The sequence below is a fragment of the Sardina pilchardus genome, chromosome 12 (genome assembly GCF_963854185.1).
Source record: "Sardina pilchardus chromosome 12, fSarPil1.1, whole genome shotgun sequence".
Classification (NCBI taxonomy): Eukaryota; Metazoa; Chordata; class Actinopteri; order Clupeiformes; family Clupeidae; genus Sardina; species Sardina pilchardus.
The window spans coordinates 9828337-9841295 of NC_085005.1; the positions used below are offsets into that span (position 1 = coordinate 9828337).

The window sequence follows — 12959 nt, forward strand, 5'->3', positions numbered from 1 at the left end:
TGGGTGCACCCCCCCCCCCCCCCCCCCCCCCCCCGTCAGACATGGGGCGACCACCACACATTGCCTTCTAATCTGTGGGAAACACTGGACTCTGTACGCTTGGATAGTCCTTCAACCAATAAGACCAACTATCCGGGTGCGCCATGCGGATAAGCCAGTTTGTGATTGGTCCCCACAAATTTGTAGCAGAAACAGGAGATACATGTGCAAGTCTCCAGCCTGAGCTGCAGGGCAAAATCCAAGTGCAGTCTTTATTTATTGCCATATAAGCCGGTGCAAGTTGCTAGGGATTTGCTTCAATGTGACAGGACATCAGGCTTTTAGCCTGCAAGGAGTAAAAATTATGCTTGACCAGTATTGGCATGAACGTCCTTACATTTAACCACCATTCACTTACATTGCATGATATGCTGTGCATTAGCACTTAGCATGCAATGGACTGTCACTTTGGCAGCTTATCATAGACTACCATAGTAATGCCATATACCATATGAAAGCTCAGACTCTCGAGAATATGGACATGTAAAGATTTCCATGAATAAACACATACGTTATGTGTAAAATATATGCTTATCCCAATACATAACGACTAAAAACTTACATTCTACCCAGTTCATGACACAGTCAATCTACTGATACCAAAAACAATCTACTGGGCCTCAGCTTTCAGTAGCGGTACAGGCACTTGATTATAAGTCAAAGTAGGTGGTGACAAACTCGTTTTAAATAGGGTGTGCACTGTCACCGTTCTTACGCCATGCTGTGACATTTTTGATTTCGCTGTAAGTTGTTGGGCAATCAAAGCTTGCACATATGCGTCATCAAAGCAGGAGTAATAATTACCGGTAGTCATAAGTTAACAGACCCACGCTGAACAAGAATGGACACGTTGCCTTCCAAGGAATTACTGCATCAGCATAGAGCGTAGGTAGTTTGTCACTTGTGTTTGCCAAAACCTCAAGCATGCCCGGAAAGCACTTTTAAAAGTTAACTTTGAGCCCTGATTACATGTAGGTTGTATACTCATGACTGCGTCGTTTGACATGCAACATGAACAGACTACAGTAATTTCCTGCATACTGCATAAGCGACATTGTGTACAAGCCGCAGGATAGTGTTTTATGCAAGTTAAAAGAAACAAAACAATATAAACACCATATTAACTGCCCCCTTGTATTAATCTCATAGCTGAAAAAAATAGTCAGGAAATTACGGGTAGTTCACTAAGAAAAGGTGCAGAATCCATAAAAACAAGTGATTCTTGGCCCCTGTGACAACTGCAATCACAAGGGACTGATTGGAGTGGCTCAGGTCAGTGAGGTCAAGGGTGATGAATTCACTAACCGTACGGACTCAGCTCTGGGGGTGTGCTGCGGAGCTATACTGGCTATTTCAGCATTTCAGCATTCGGCTTTCTGAGCAAACTCAGCTATTTCAGCATCTACTTTTTGCATCACGTTTTAGTGTGCTTAGTGCTGTTCCTACTAAACAACTGCTAATGCTTGGTATTCCCCAACCCCTTTACCCCTGCAGTGGAATCACTGATTTAATCAACAAACAGACATATGTTCCTCTGCCGGTTTTCCGCACCAGAGCTGACAGCCTCTCTGTTGAAGAGATGTCGGTAAACGAACGACGCATTCGTATTGACTTTGTGTCACGGGGCAGCGAGACAGGGACTTCCTGTGCGCCCGGGCCGGGCAGCTGGGAGCATCAGGGTTGCGTAAGAGGTCGTGATCTTGATGAGATCCCTGTGATCCGAGCGGGAGAGCCGGGATTCCCTGTGCGCTGGCAGGAGGATTATGACCCAGTAAACAGATTCCCTGCGCCCTGGTGAAAATGTCAACAGCTGTGTCACGAGCGCTGAATTCACAGAGAGCGTTTTAAAGAAAAACGAGTGGCAGGTCGTCGCTCTCTCGCGCGTTTCCTGCCTCCGCCGTGACTTCTAGCAGTACAGCTGCGTTTTTGTAAGAAAAGACAGAGAAACTAATCCCACTTTAGAGGCATTCCTTTAAAAAGGGAGTGTCACATACCTGGGTGTAATGGGTGTGCCTGGTTAGAGGAGTTCTGTGGAGCCATGAAGCCCTGAAGGCACAATTTGTATTTATTCTCTATGATGCATGAAAATAGGTTTCTTAACAATAAAGCAACAGTGTTGATGAGTACTGAGTCTGTTGCTTTCAAGGGAACCCACAGCATCTAAAGAGAGGGATACGTAAGTGTGTGTGTTTGTGTGTGTGTGTGTGTGTCAATGAATTTGCGTGAATGCGTGAGGCAGGGCAACTCGATCAGATAAAATTGTGTAGTGTGTGTGTGTGTGTGTGTGTGTGGTGGTGGTGGGGGGGGGGGGGGGGGGGGGTCCAGAATGTTTGTGAAAATCACAACCTCAGCTGGTCAGCGAGGCTCTTTTCCACAACAATGAGCTGGGATGCAAGGCAGGTGACCAGGCAGCACTTCCAGGAAAGGACTGTGGGAAACCAGCAGAGGAGAGAGTCTCACAGGAACGCCAGGAGACCAGGAGCCGGAGCTGGGGGACGGGGTGAAGCTGGGAGGTTTGGGGGGGGGGGGGGGGTAACGGGCTGTATGAGAGGTAGAGCTCGGCTTGCTGCTCCAAACAGCCACCTCCACAATAATAAACAACAAGGGATTGCAGTGGAAACAAATGCTGAGGTCATCAGGAGAGCCCAGACTCCAGTCTTAAGCCGATGGCACATGGGGCAACATTTTGAACATTGTTGCTGGGTAACGTTCCTCATTAGCATTGTCGCTTTGGACAAAAAACGTCTGCCAAATCCCATAACCATAACCATAACCATAACCGTCATTATGGGCCTGGCATGTTCCCAGGGATACTGGCCAACTAGTTATTTTCCAAACATTTTTAATCATCATGATCATCCAATCATAATACGTGGAACTGGTTATGTGGTTGCTCAGCAACATCGCTCAAAAAGTTGTCCCATGACTCAGAGAGTCAGCCTTACTCGAGATCAGTTAAGGGTTATTCTACAAGCCATGGAACAACCTTAAAGAGTTCTAATTAATTTCACAAGGGCCTTCTCAAGGAACCTCTCTGAAGGTTCTTTGTTAGACGTAACCACCCAAAGGAGTTCAATGTGTACAAAGCACAACCAACAAAGAAAGAGTTCAAGGGAGAATCGTTAGCGTCTGACAGACCAACTGCACTGGTTTCATTCAACGGTCGTGCTGTACGGAGCAGCTTACATTATGACTGAGAGGGAGGATTTACTCCTCGGACACTGGGACAGGTTATTTTTGGCGCCATCTTATCTCCTCCCTTAACGCACTGATATCAGGAACCTTTCACCTGCTTAGCGTAGCCTTGATGACTCACTAATGATGGTGCGAGTAGAGTGCATCGCAGACCGAGAGCAGTAGTATCACAGAACACGTGCAGTAATGTAACGTAATCTGGAATCAGTAATCACCATGTGTAAGAGATAAAGTACAGTCTACAGTTCTGTAAAAAGACAAGTGCACATTTTTCTGACGTTATCCTATGGTTGCGGAGTGACATTCAAAATGAAGAGACACACTGTTTGTGTGCAAGTTATGAATGTGCATGTCTGTCTACCTCACCATGTGAGAGTTTGCAAATCATTTTCTTGACTAATGTCAGTGTAACGTACACGGCAACAGCGAACATTAACGCTAGTCAACGCTGACTAGTGTTTGCAAACTCTGTTTTGTCCCTGAAGCTGGGAGCCATTCAGTATTTTCCAAACACGTCCATGTCTGACACTCACGTCCTTCTACTCTCAGGTTTTGCATGCACAGCAGGACCTACCAGGTCTCGGTGGAGCACCCAGTTGGCATGGAGGTAATGAATGACCTACCAGGTCTCTGTGGAGCACCCAGTTGGCGTGGAGGTAATGAATGCCGTCCAGGATCTGGTAGAGGAGGGATTTGACCATCCCCCGGGGCAGCTGCATGGGCTTCTTGTTGGCCTTGGAGGCCCGGTGGAACTTTATGATGTGCTGCACACACAGGAAGATTAGATTACGGGGGAGTCAAATCAACTCAGTGCTCCACTCCCATTACAGCATGACACTGATGTGTGAAGAAGAGGCATCTCTCTGGCTGGGAACTACTCCACCATCCGTCACCTCAAACTACTCACACAGGGCAGTTAGGAGAGTTTTAGTGAATCAGCTCTCCGTTGCATGCCAAGCTAGCTCAAAACCCCTTGGACTCTCTCCCTCTCACTCACTCACTCACTCGTGCACGCACACACAGACAGAGACGCACAGAGACACACAGAAACACACACACACACACACACACACACACGGAGACACACACGGAGACACACATACACACACACATAGAGAGGGAGAGAGAGAGAGAGAGAGAGAGACACACACATACACACACACATTACAGAGAAGTATTGACAGCAAAACAAACAATATGAATTAAATGTATTCGACTTAATATTCTGATATCATTTCAGTTCAGTTGAATCATTTCATTCAACTGAACTGGTATAATGTTATACGAGCTAGATAGTTAGGGTTTGGGTGATCATATCTTCAAAGAGCCAGTCAGGCAACAGGCTTTCACACTAACCAGGGCTAGGGGCCCGAAACGTTACACGTCGTGGTGATTATTAAAGAACACTGAGGAGCATTCTCTGGTGTGCGGACTTCCTGTTCTTTTAACTTTTGCGCATCTGTCCAGCACCCAGTGTTTTATCTTTTTGGATGTGCGTGCGCCGTGCGGTACTCTTTTTGCATTTCACACTAACCAAACACAAGCTCTCACTATTCATTGTTATGGCCCGTTGTGGGTGAGACTGCACACAAGAACCTGGACCTTTTAAAGAAAGGTTTCTTTCTGGTGTCAGCTGTGCGGCATGGGCGGCGTGCACCCAGGAGGCCAGAAGACGGGGAGTCTTAAAGGGATATTCCGCCATTTGTGGAAATACGCTCATTTTCCACCTTCCCTCGAGCAAAACAATCGATATTTACCTTGTTCCCGTTCATCCAGCCATTCTGTGAGTCTGGCGATACAACTTTTAGCTTCAGCCTAGCATAGATCATTGAATCGGATTAGACCATTAGCTTCTCGCCTGCTAGCTTCATGTTTAAAAGTGACTAATATTTCTGGTAATTTTCCCATTTAAAACGTGTGTCCTCTCAAGTTAGAAAGTGCAATAAGACCAACTGAAAATGAACCCTGCCGTTTTTCTAGGCTGATTTGACATGGAACTACATTCTCATCTGGCGTAATAATCAAGGCAACTTGCAGCTACTGGCACTACTACTGCTTGATGTCTATGGGGACTATTTTCAGATGCTGCGTACGATATCACTGCGCCTATGGTACGTTTGCAAGTTGCCTTGATTATTACGCCAGATGAGAGTGTAGTTCCATGTCAAATCAGCCAAGAAAAACGCCAGGTTTCATTTTCAGTTGGTCTTATTGCACTTTCTAACTTGAGAGGAGACACGTTTTAAATGGGAAAATTATCAGAAATCTTAGTCACTTTAAAACATGAAGCTAGCAGGCGAGAAGCTAATGGTCTAATCCGATTCAGTGATCTATGCTAGGCTGAAGCTAAAAGTTGTATCGCCAGACTCACAGAATGGCTGGATGAACGGGAACAAGGTAAATATCGATTGTTTTGCTCGAGGGGAGGTGGAAAATGAGCGTATTTCCAAAAATGGCGGAATATCCCTTTAAGCAGGGGAAGCCATGGCCGTCTGCCACCAGGCACGTACTGTACTGTGCGTCCACTTACCCACAGGTCGTGCTCGGCATAGTCAAAGAGGAGCCAGACTTTGCGATCGCTGTGGGACAGGAACACCTTCTGCAGGGCGATCACGTTGGGGTGCTTCAGTTCTCTCAGGAGCTGTGTGTGAGAAGGAGAGAGAGAGAGGGAGAGAGAGGGGAGAGAGGGCATCAGCGGGACTCGTGGGCATAGAGTTTTTCAGCAGGATTTGACACACACAAACACACAAGCACGTGCGTACACACACATGCACGCACACACACACACATGCACGCACACACACACATATACACAAAACACACACACACACACACACACACACACACACACACAGAAACACAAACAACAATGCGGAGCTGAAAAACAACCAAAGGCATACGGTTTAAAATGTTGACCAATGTGTTTTGCCAGCGAGTGTTTTCAGAGGAAACAGTCAAAGAGATGAAAACTCGATATGCATGCAGCCCTTCTGCCCCTCTTTTGGCTCCCTGTCTTTCTCTAAAAATGAAAGTTATAAAATATCTTTAACAATTTCATGGCTTCAAGCTGTCCCAACACGTTAACAGTTAGTGGAAATATGACTGTACAATATAGCGTATGCAGAGAATGGTGAATATGCCATATGTATGCCTGCCCTGAAGCTGATAAAGATAAATATGTTTAAACGGATTTTTCTTTTAAACAGTTCCGGTATCAGATTTACATTTATTTCTGGTAAAAGAATGTCACTTTCAAGAGAAAAGGTTGCTGACCGCTGGGTTAGACCATTATGTACCAGTGAGTGGGTTACATACAGTACACTGAAAATACAAAATGTTGGCCAGCTATGTCTTCTACCTACAACAGAGCAAATAAGACATCTTCCTGTGGTCGAAACGTTCTGTGACTTCCACAATGATTAAAAAAAATATCAACAGTCTGTCACTTCCAGTGACACATTAAACACAAACAATCTAGTCCTACACAAATGGTTATCGTGTACGGGACCGATGGGGCAATCTCTCTGATTGGCTAATCTTAATATGACTAGTGTGGCGAGTGTTTGACTTCAGTTCCACAGAAACCCAATATCTCTCTCTCACACACACACACAAACACAAAAACATACACAGACATTAACACACACACACACACACACACACACACACGAAAGCCAGAACAAGAGGGGCATTCAGCACTTTTCTGCACATGTCCATGTTTTGGTGAGCACTGCAACATAACATAAACGCCAACGTAAACATGCTCCTTCCAATACATTTCCCCACCAGCGCTACAGTACATACACACTGATATATGTATTGCATAAGAGGAAGACTCTGACTAAGCTTCATCCAGGGAACAAAATAACACACACCCACACACACACACACAAACACACTGTTGTCTGCCATCTGTCAGTGCCAAGTGAAGCCAGTGTGTGTATGTGTGTGTGTGTGTGTGTGTGTGTGTGTGTTTGTAGGCACATCTGTTAGGGAGTGAGCTCTGTTGTCAGGGCACTTTGACGCAGGAGAAAGCTCTGAGTCATTGAAAGGAATGCGCGGAGCTGCGGCACCTTAGGGTACAGACGCCACTAAACGGGCACAGCGCACAAATATCGGTCACAGTTTTGGTTTCCATCTCCTTCATTAGCTTTTTTTTTTTAAATATCCCAAAACCACCGCAAACTCAACTCAAGCCTGAACACAGCGGTTATATTCCATCTTGTTTCATATCTCCCAATCCACTGTACAGCAACAAAATCAAAAGTACAGTCTTATTTTTTTTTATTTGATTACAAAAGTACAAGCGCTGAAACTTTATTCAGGCCATGTAATGGCCATACGATCCCCTTCACAGTGGAGATATTGCAATTTTGACACTTCAGTCACTCGATAAATCGTCCGCTGTGTGTGTCCTCTGTGACAATGCCTCCTTAGTGCCTTCTGATATGCCCTTAACCCCTGGCCTCGTGAACAGAAACAAAGCCGTGATACGCGTCCATTCGGAGGCCCTGTACCTGATGCCCTTGATAAACGTCATGTGATCACCGGTGCAATGTCCAGTCACTCATCACTCCACTGATGACTTCTTGGTCAGCACAGAAAGTAGCCGTTCAAAAGGAAGATAAAAAAAAAAAACCCGGCTGAAAACAACCGCAGGTCCTGATGATGATACACTCGTCTTACTGATCACATTGACCGGTGAGTGACATACTGTAGATAGCTGATACGGATAATCAGCTGAGGGCAGTTTGTTCTCCGGTCAGTGCCACAGAAGCCCTTAGAAACCCCTTTGAAAAGGAAAGTATGGACCTGACTGCATTCCGCTCCAAAGTCGTTGCCGGGCAGCCAGAAAGGCGAAATTGGCACCAATTTAAAGCTTTCGGTACAGAAATGCCTAGAACGAACAAAACCAAAGGGTTTGGTGACCTGAGGGTCATTATGAACTATTCTGGACATTCCTAGCAGATGCAGGCTGGTCTAGCTTTGAACTTGTTTCCTGCAAATGTAATGTAAGCAGGGTTGTGCTAAGTAGTATAAGTGCCTTAGACTAACCAGTCCTCAGTTACTGTGAGGGGGAATGCTGATTAGTCTTCCCATGATAGACTGTGTTTGTTCTGTGATGTGAAAATTCACCATGGCTCAATAGTGTACCAAATACCACATCATTCTTGTATTGTGGATTTTCCAGCTAAGCTGCCCCACTAACTTTCTATGAACAAACATCGAAATAAAAATAAAAGAACAAAACAGAAAACATCAAAAGAAGGCATTAAAGGTCATGTCCTCTTAAGTTGTAAGGGACACGATGGCCGTGCAGTAGACTGTAGAAGTCAGGCAATGTATTATTCAGAGCTCTGCTTGATGTGATTACTCCCTGCAATTGGACCTTAGGTCTCTCTCTCTCTTTCTCTTTCTCTCTCTCATGCGCGCACACACACACACACACACACACACACACACACACACACACACACACACACACACACACACACACACACACACAGGTATAGCAAAAGTATCTTTTATGCTACAAGGTTGTTTCATGCAGGTGTGTATGTTATGGTATCCTGTTTGAACTGCAGTGTATTAGTACTATTGGCAAATAGCGCGTGCACACACACACACACACACGTACATGAAACCCAGCAGGCAGCTGAGAGCCGTAGCCTGCTCACATGTCAGTGGGCGACGCGGGTTGCGAGTGTGGACAGAACGGCTGTTTGATTTGGCCAGTGAGCGGGCTGGCTGCAGAGGGGTTACCGAGGCTACTGTTTTAATCGCCGTCTAATCCCCGCGGCAAGCACATGGCATTGTGCTCGTGAGCCCCCGGGCTTACCGTCCTGACACTTAGCGTAGCTTAGCGTAGCTCCCACACACGCCCAGCACAGCGCAGCACAGCACTGTACATACAGCCCAGGACACGGGGCCCCAGCGGCTCTCACACACCGCTAACAGCCACTTTAGGCCACTTAAGGGGACCTCTGTCCTACAAATTGTCCAGTGGATTTAAAGGCGAATTCCAGCAATTTTCCACACAGATCTGTTTCTCGATGTCGATGAGTACTGCTGGTACAGAAAAAACTGAAAAGATATCGGTACAACTTAGCTCGAGTTGGTGCTGCCAACAGGTAGAATAGCCAGGCAGCTACAGTGTGCAACTGTTTGCCAGAAATCTAATGTGCATGCTTGCATAATTTGCATTCAATTCGGCTTAAACCTGAATTTTCTGTAGGGATAATCTCTCTTTAACGTGCAGGTACTGTCCCCCTGTTTAAAGTGCATTTTCTGATACAGTCCCCCTCTTTAATGTGGACTTTCCAGTAAAAGGCTTTAATGGGTCCCTGTTTTTCTTCTCCTTATAATTAGTGGAATGATTAATTCCCAAGATCCCGGGCAAGTAAACAACACACCGAAATACCCATTAGCCCCGACTCAAAACAACAAGACAGAGACAGAGATGTACAGTCATTTCTACAGTACATCTTTCTTACGGATAGTTCCTGGAAATATCCTACGAAAAATATCTACTTCAGAAGACACCTGAAGGATACTGGCCGGAGGCCCGGCTGTGAGTCATCCCAGCTGAGCTCTGCTGTTTTTCTCGCTGGTGGAAGCGAGCGATGTGGGCTGACACCCAGGGGAGAATTTTCCATGGCAAGACTCACATGGGTGACTCAGGCTGCTGTTGTCACCGCATCACCACGGCCGGAGAGAGAGAGAGAGAGAGAGAGAAAACCAGACCCCGTCCTTCTTCGTGGGACACCCATCTGCACGGCGTGACTCAAAACCTACGCCGCACCAGGAAGGGCTAATTGGGTGTGTCCCCATGGTACACCAAAAGGAAGTCCGCCATTGCTTGCACGGAATGCTATCATTGCAGTGGAGCAGTTAAGCTAAGTTTTCATAGCGATTAGAAATGTCACTATAAAAGCATAAAATTTGGAAACTCACAAAGGCGGTCTGATCACTGGTCAATTTAGAATCATAATCGCATCGGATTTGGCCCCTGGGGGTCATGGCATTTTTCTAAATGGTGGACAAATTCTAAAAAAAGGATTATCAAAAAGGACAGAAAACAGAAACTAACAACCTATAAAGTTACATAATTTTACCATAATTGATTAATCAAATCGTTACTTTTAAGTCAAAGGAAACAGGTTATTTTGATATTGATATTAGAATGTGAGTGGATGGTGAGCACAAGATACTACACACACGTGTAGTCTGTTTGGAAAAACAATTATGCAAAGTTTTGCTGCTTTAGCTAAGAAAGTGGAGATGATGTAAGATCATGGCACATGTACGCAACAGGGATTTACGCGGTTAAGGACCATCCAGTCGGAAGGAAAAAAACAATCACTGAAGAGGCCTTCTGTTCCCTGTGCTCATGAAATGACTGTGATAATCTCATCATCTCCTTGCAACCAGTTCTTCGAGAGACCTCATCATCTCGGCTGACTAACTGCATGTCAGCTCCGCCAAAGCGCTCTAGTGCAGGAAATACACAAGCATCTGCGTAGTGTTTAAGCTTTCACAATTACATCTTTCATAAGACTTCCGCAGAATCCACCAAACGTTCAACACATGGAAAAGAACAACTGAGAAAAATTCCCTTTCGAGATCCGAAAGAAAATGTTTATGGTCCTCACCTCACTGCACTGAGCTACACCAGCAAGAGTGTTGCCAAGGACCAGCACCAAACCACTGGTCTACTTTTTCTGACCAAAAATGGGTCACAGTTTCAGTGTGGGGCTTGCAAGGAGACCTGGCACTGGCCTGGTTCCAAATCCTGCTCACTTTCTCTCTTTCTCTCTCTCCCTCACTCACTCCCTCCCTTTCTCTCTCTCTCTCTCTCTCTCTCTCTCTCGCTCTCTTTCCCTCTTTCTCTCCCTCTCTGTATGCCCTCTGGAGCCTCTCGTAAGAGCGCCTTGCACAGGCCTGGAGCTGTGCTTTTTGGCTTGTCTTGGCTCCTTCAGTACTCTGCTACTAGACTTTAAAAACAGTCGTGGAAAAATAGCCTCTGTCTCTCAATCACAAAAGATTACGCCAATCACCTTCAGAGTCCAAAATGTATTAAGACTGGCCCTTCAGTTTGGGTGAAACACAGAGCCCAGCGGTAAACTGACTCACTAGGCCTAGATCCACATTCCCTGATAACACGATTGATCCATCTGGTCTGACAGCATTACAGGTGGTGGCCCAATATCTGTATTTTAAAGAGAAGATCTCCCATTGTCACATTAATACCCTGACGTTAGCATGTTCACTATAATATCGTTTGAAGCACTTGCTGCAATACTGTATTCACAGAGATAAAATCATTATGGAGCTGACCCTCGAGACAAGAAATGCTACTACCCATCCAGACGATATGGCCGCACTGATAATGGGTTTCAGGCTGGTAATTCAATTGTAAACGATGGCCATGTTTCCTGGACAAACCATCCGATTGGGGAGCTCATCACTGTGTCCATGGCAACAGAGTGCAGACAATAATCAGGCAGCATTCTGATCAAACCAATGACCAATGAGGTACAGGCATTGGATCAAACACAACCAAACTATGCAGGGCCCCTGGGTCCACAAAGACAGGGAAGGAGAGAGGGAGAGAGGGAGAGAGAGAGAGAGAGAGAGAGAGAGAGAGAGAGAGAGAGAGAGAGAGAGAGAGAGAGAGACAGAGAGAGAGAGAGAGAGAGGGAGAGAGCACAGTCATGTCCACACTGGTCTGGCAGGGCTTGAGTAAACAAAACCCAGATGCTTGCATTTTCAGACCTCAGCACTCTGCTCCCTGACCAGGGCCATTAATTTGCGAACATATTGATTTTTACAGCCAGTGGAAATGTAAAGCCACATGACTTCATGCTCGTATGTTAGACTGCATTCAGCCAGTAAGCTTACAATTCAGGGCTTATGAAAACAAGCATTTCACTATACATATAATGTGCAGAATACTATCGGCCAGTACTCCTACAATTCAGAGCTTATGAAAGCAAGCATTTTACTATACATACAGTCTTCATGTGCACTATACTACCAGGCATAATATTTGACACTTCCACAAGTACACGTACGATCATAGATAGATAGATAGATAGATAGATATACTTTATTCATCACCAAGGGGAAATTACAGTGTTTCAGCAGCAATACAAACACAACATTCAACATACAGACAAATATACATACATACAGAAAATTATTTAAATAGTTATTCCTTTCTCTCTGCCCAGATGGGAGACGTTATAAAGTGCTATTGCAGTGGGTAAAAAAGTCTTTCTAAAATACTTTCTTACAGCTTAGTTGGCATAGCCAAATACTTGACCAGCACATTGTGTAGTTGATGTGAGGTATTGTCCAATATATTTAAAAGTTTATGCCGCATCAGTTTATGCACATCTTGGACACTCTAGGGCTAGGCTATGCTTTTTAAAGGGACACTACACCGATTATTACGCTTTGTATCTTTAGAAAACCAGTCATGTTTTTGAATGGTCATACATCATTCCCTCAGTTTGACTTGAGATGGGAGAAATACGGATTTCAATGAAGCCCATGAATATGACTTCCTGCTTTCAATGATGTAAAATGATGATTTTTACATCATTGAAAGCAGGAAGTCCAACATTGAAATCCGTATTTCTCCCATCTCAAGTCAAACTGAGGTAATGATGCATGACCATTCAAAAACATGACTGGTTTTCTAAAGATACAAAGCTTAATGC

The 12959-nt window shown here is 45.1% G+C and overlaps 1 protein-coding gene across 1 annotated transcript in view; it reads right to left on the reverse strand.

Moving 5' to 3' along the window:
* The window catches only part of cdk19 (cyclin dependent kinase 19), a 48723-nt gene that overhangs the window by 23041 nt on the left and 12723 nt on the right, over positions 1–12959 (reverse strand). The window contains exons 3-4 of the mRNA XM_062550110.1: positions 5765–5875; positions 3858–3998 (exon numbers count right to left, since the gene is read on the reverse strand). Of these exons, the coding sequence (XP_062406094.1) occupies positions 3858–3998; positions 5765–5875 (252 nt within the window). The remainder of the gene's footprint in view (positions 1–3857; positions 3999–5764; positions 5876–12959) is intronic.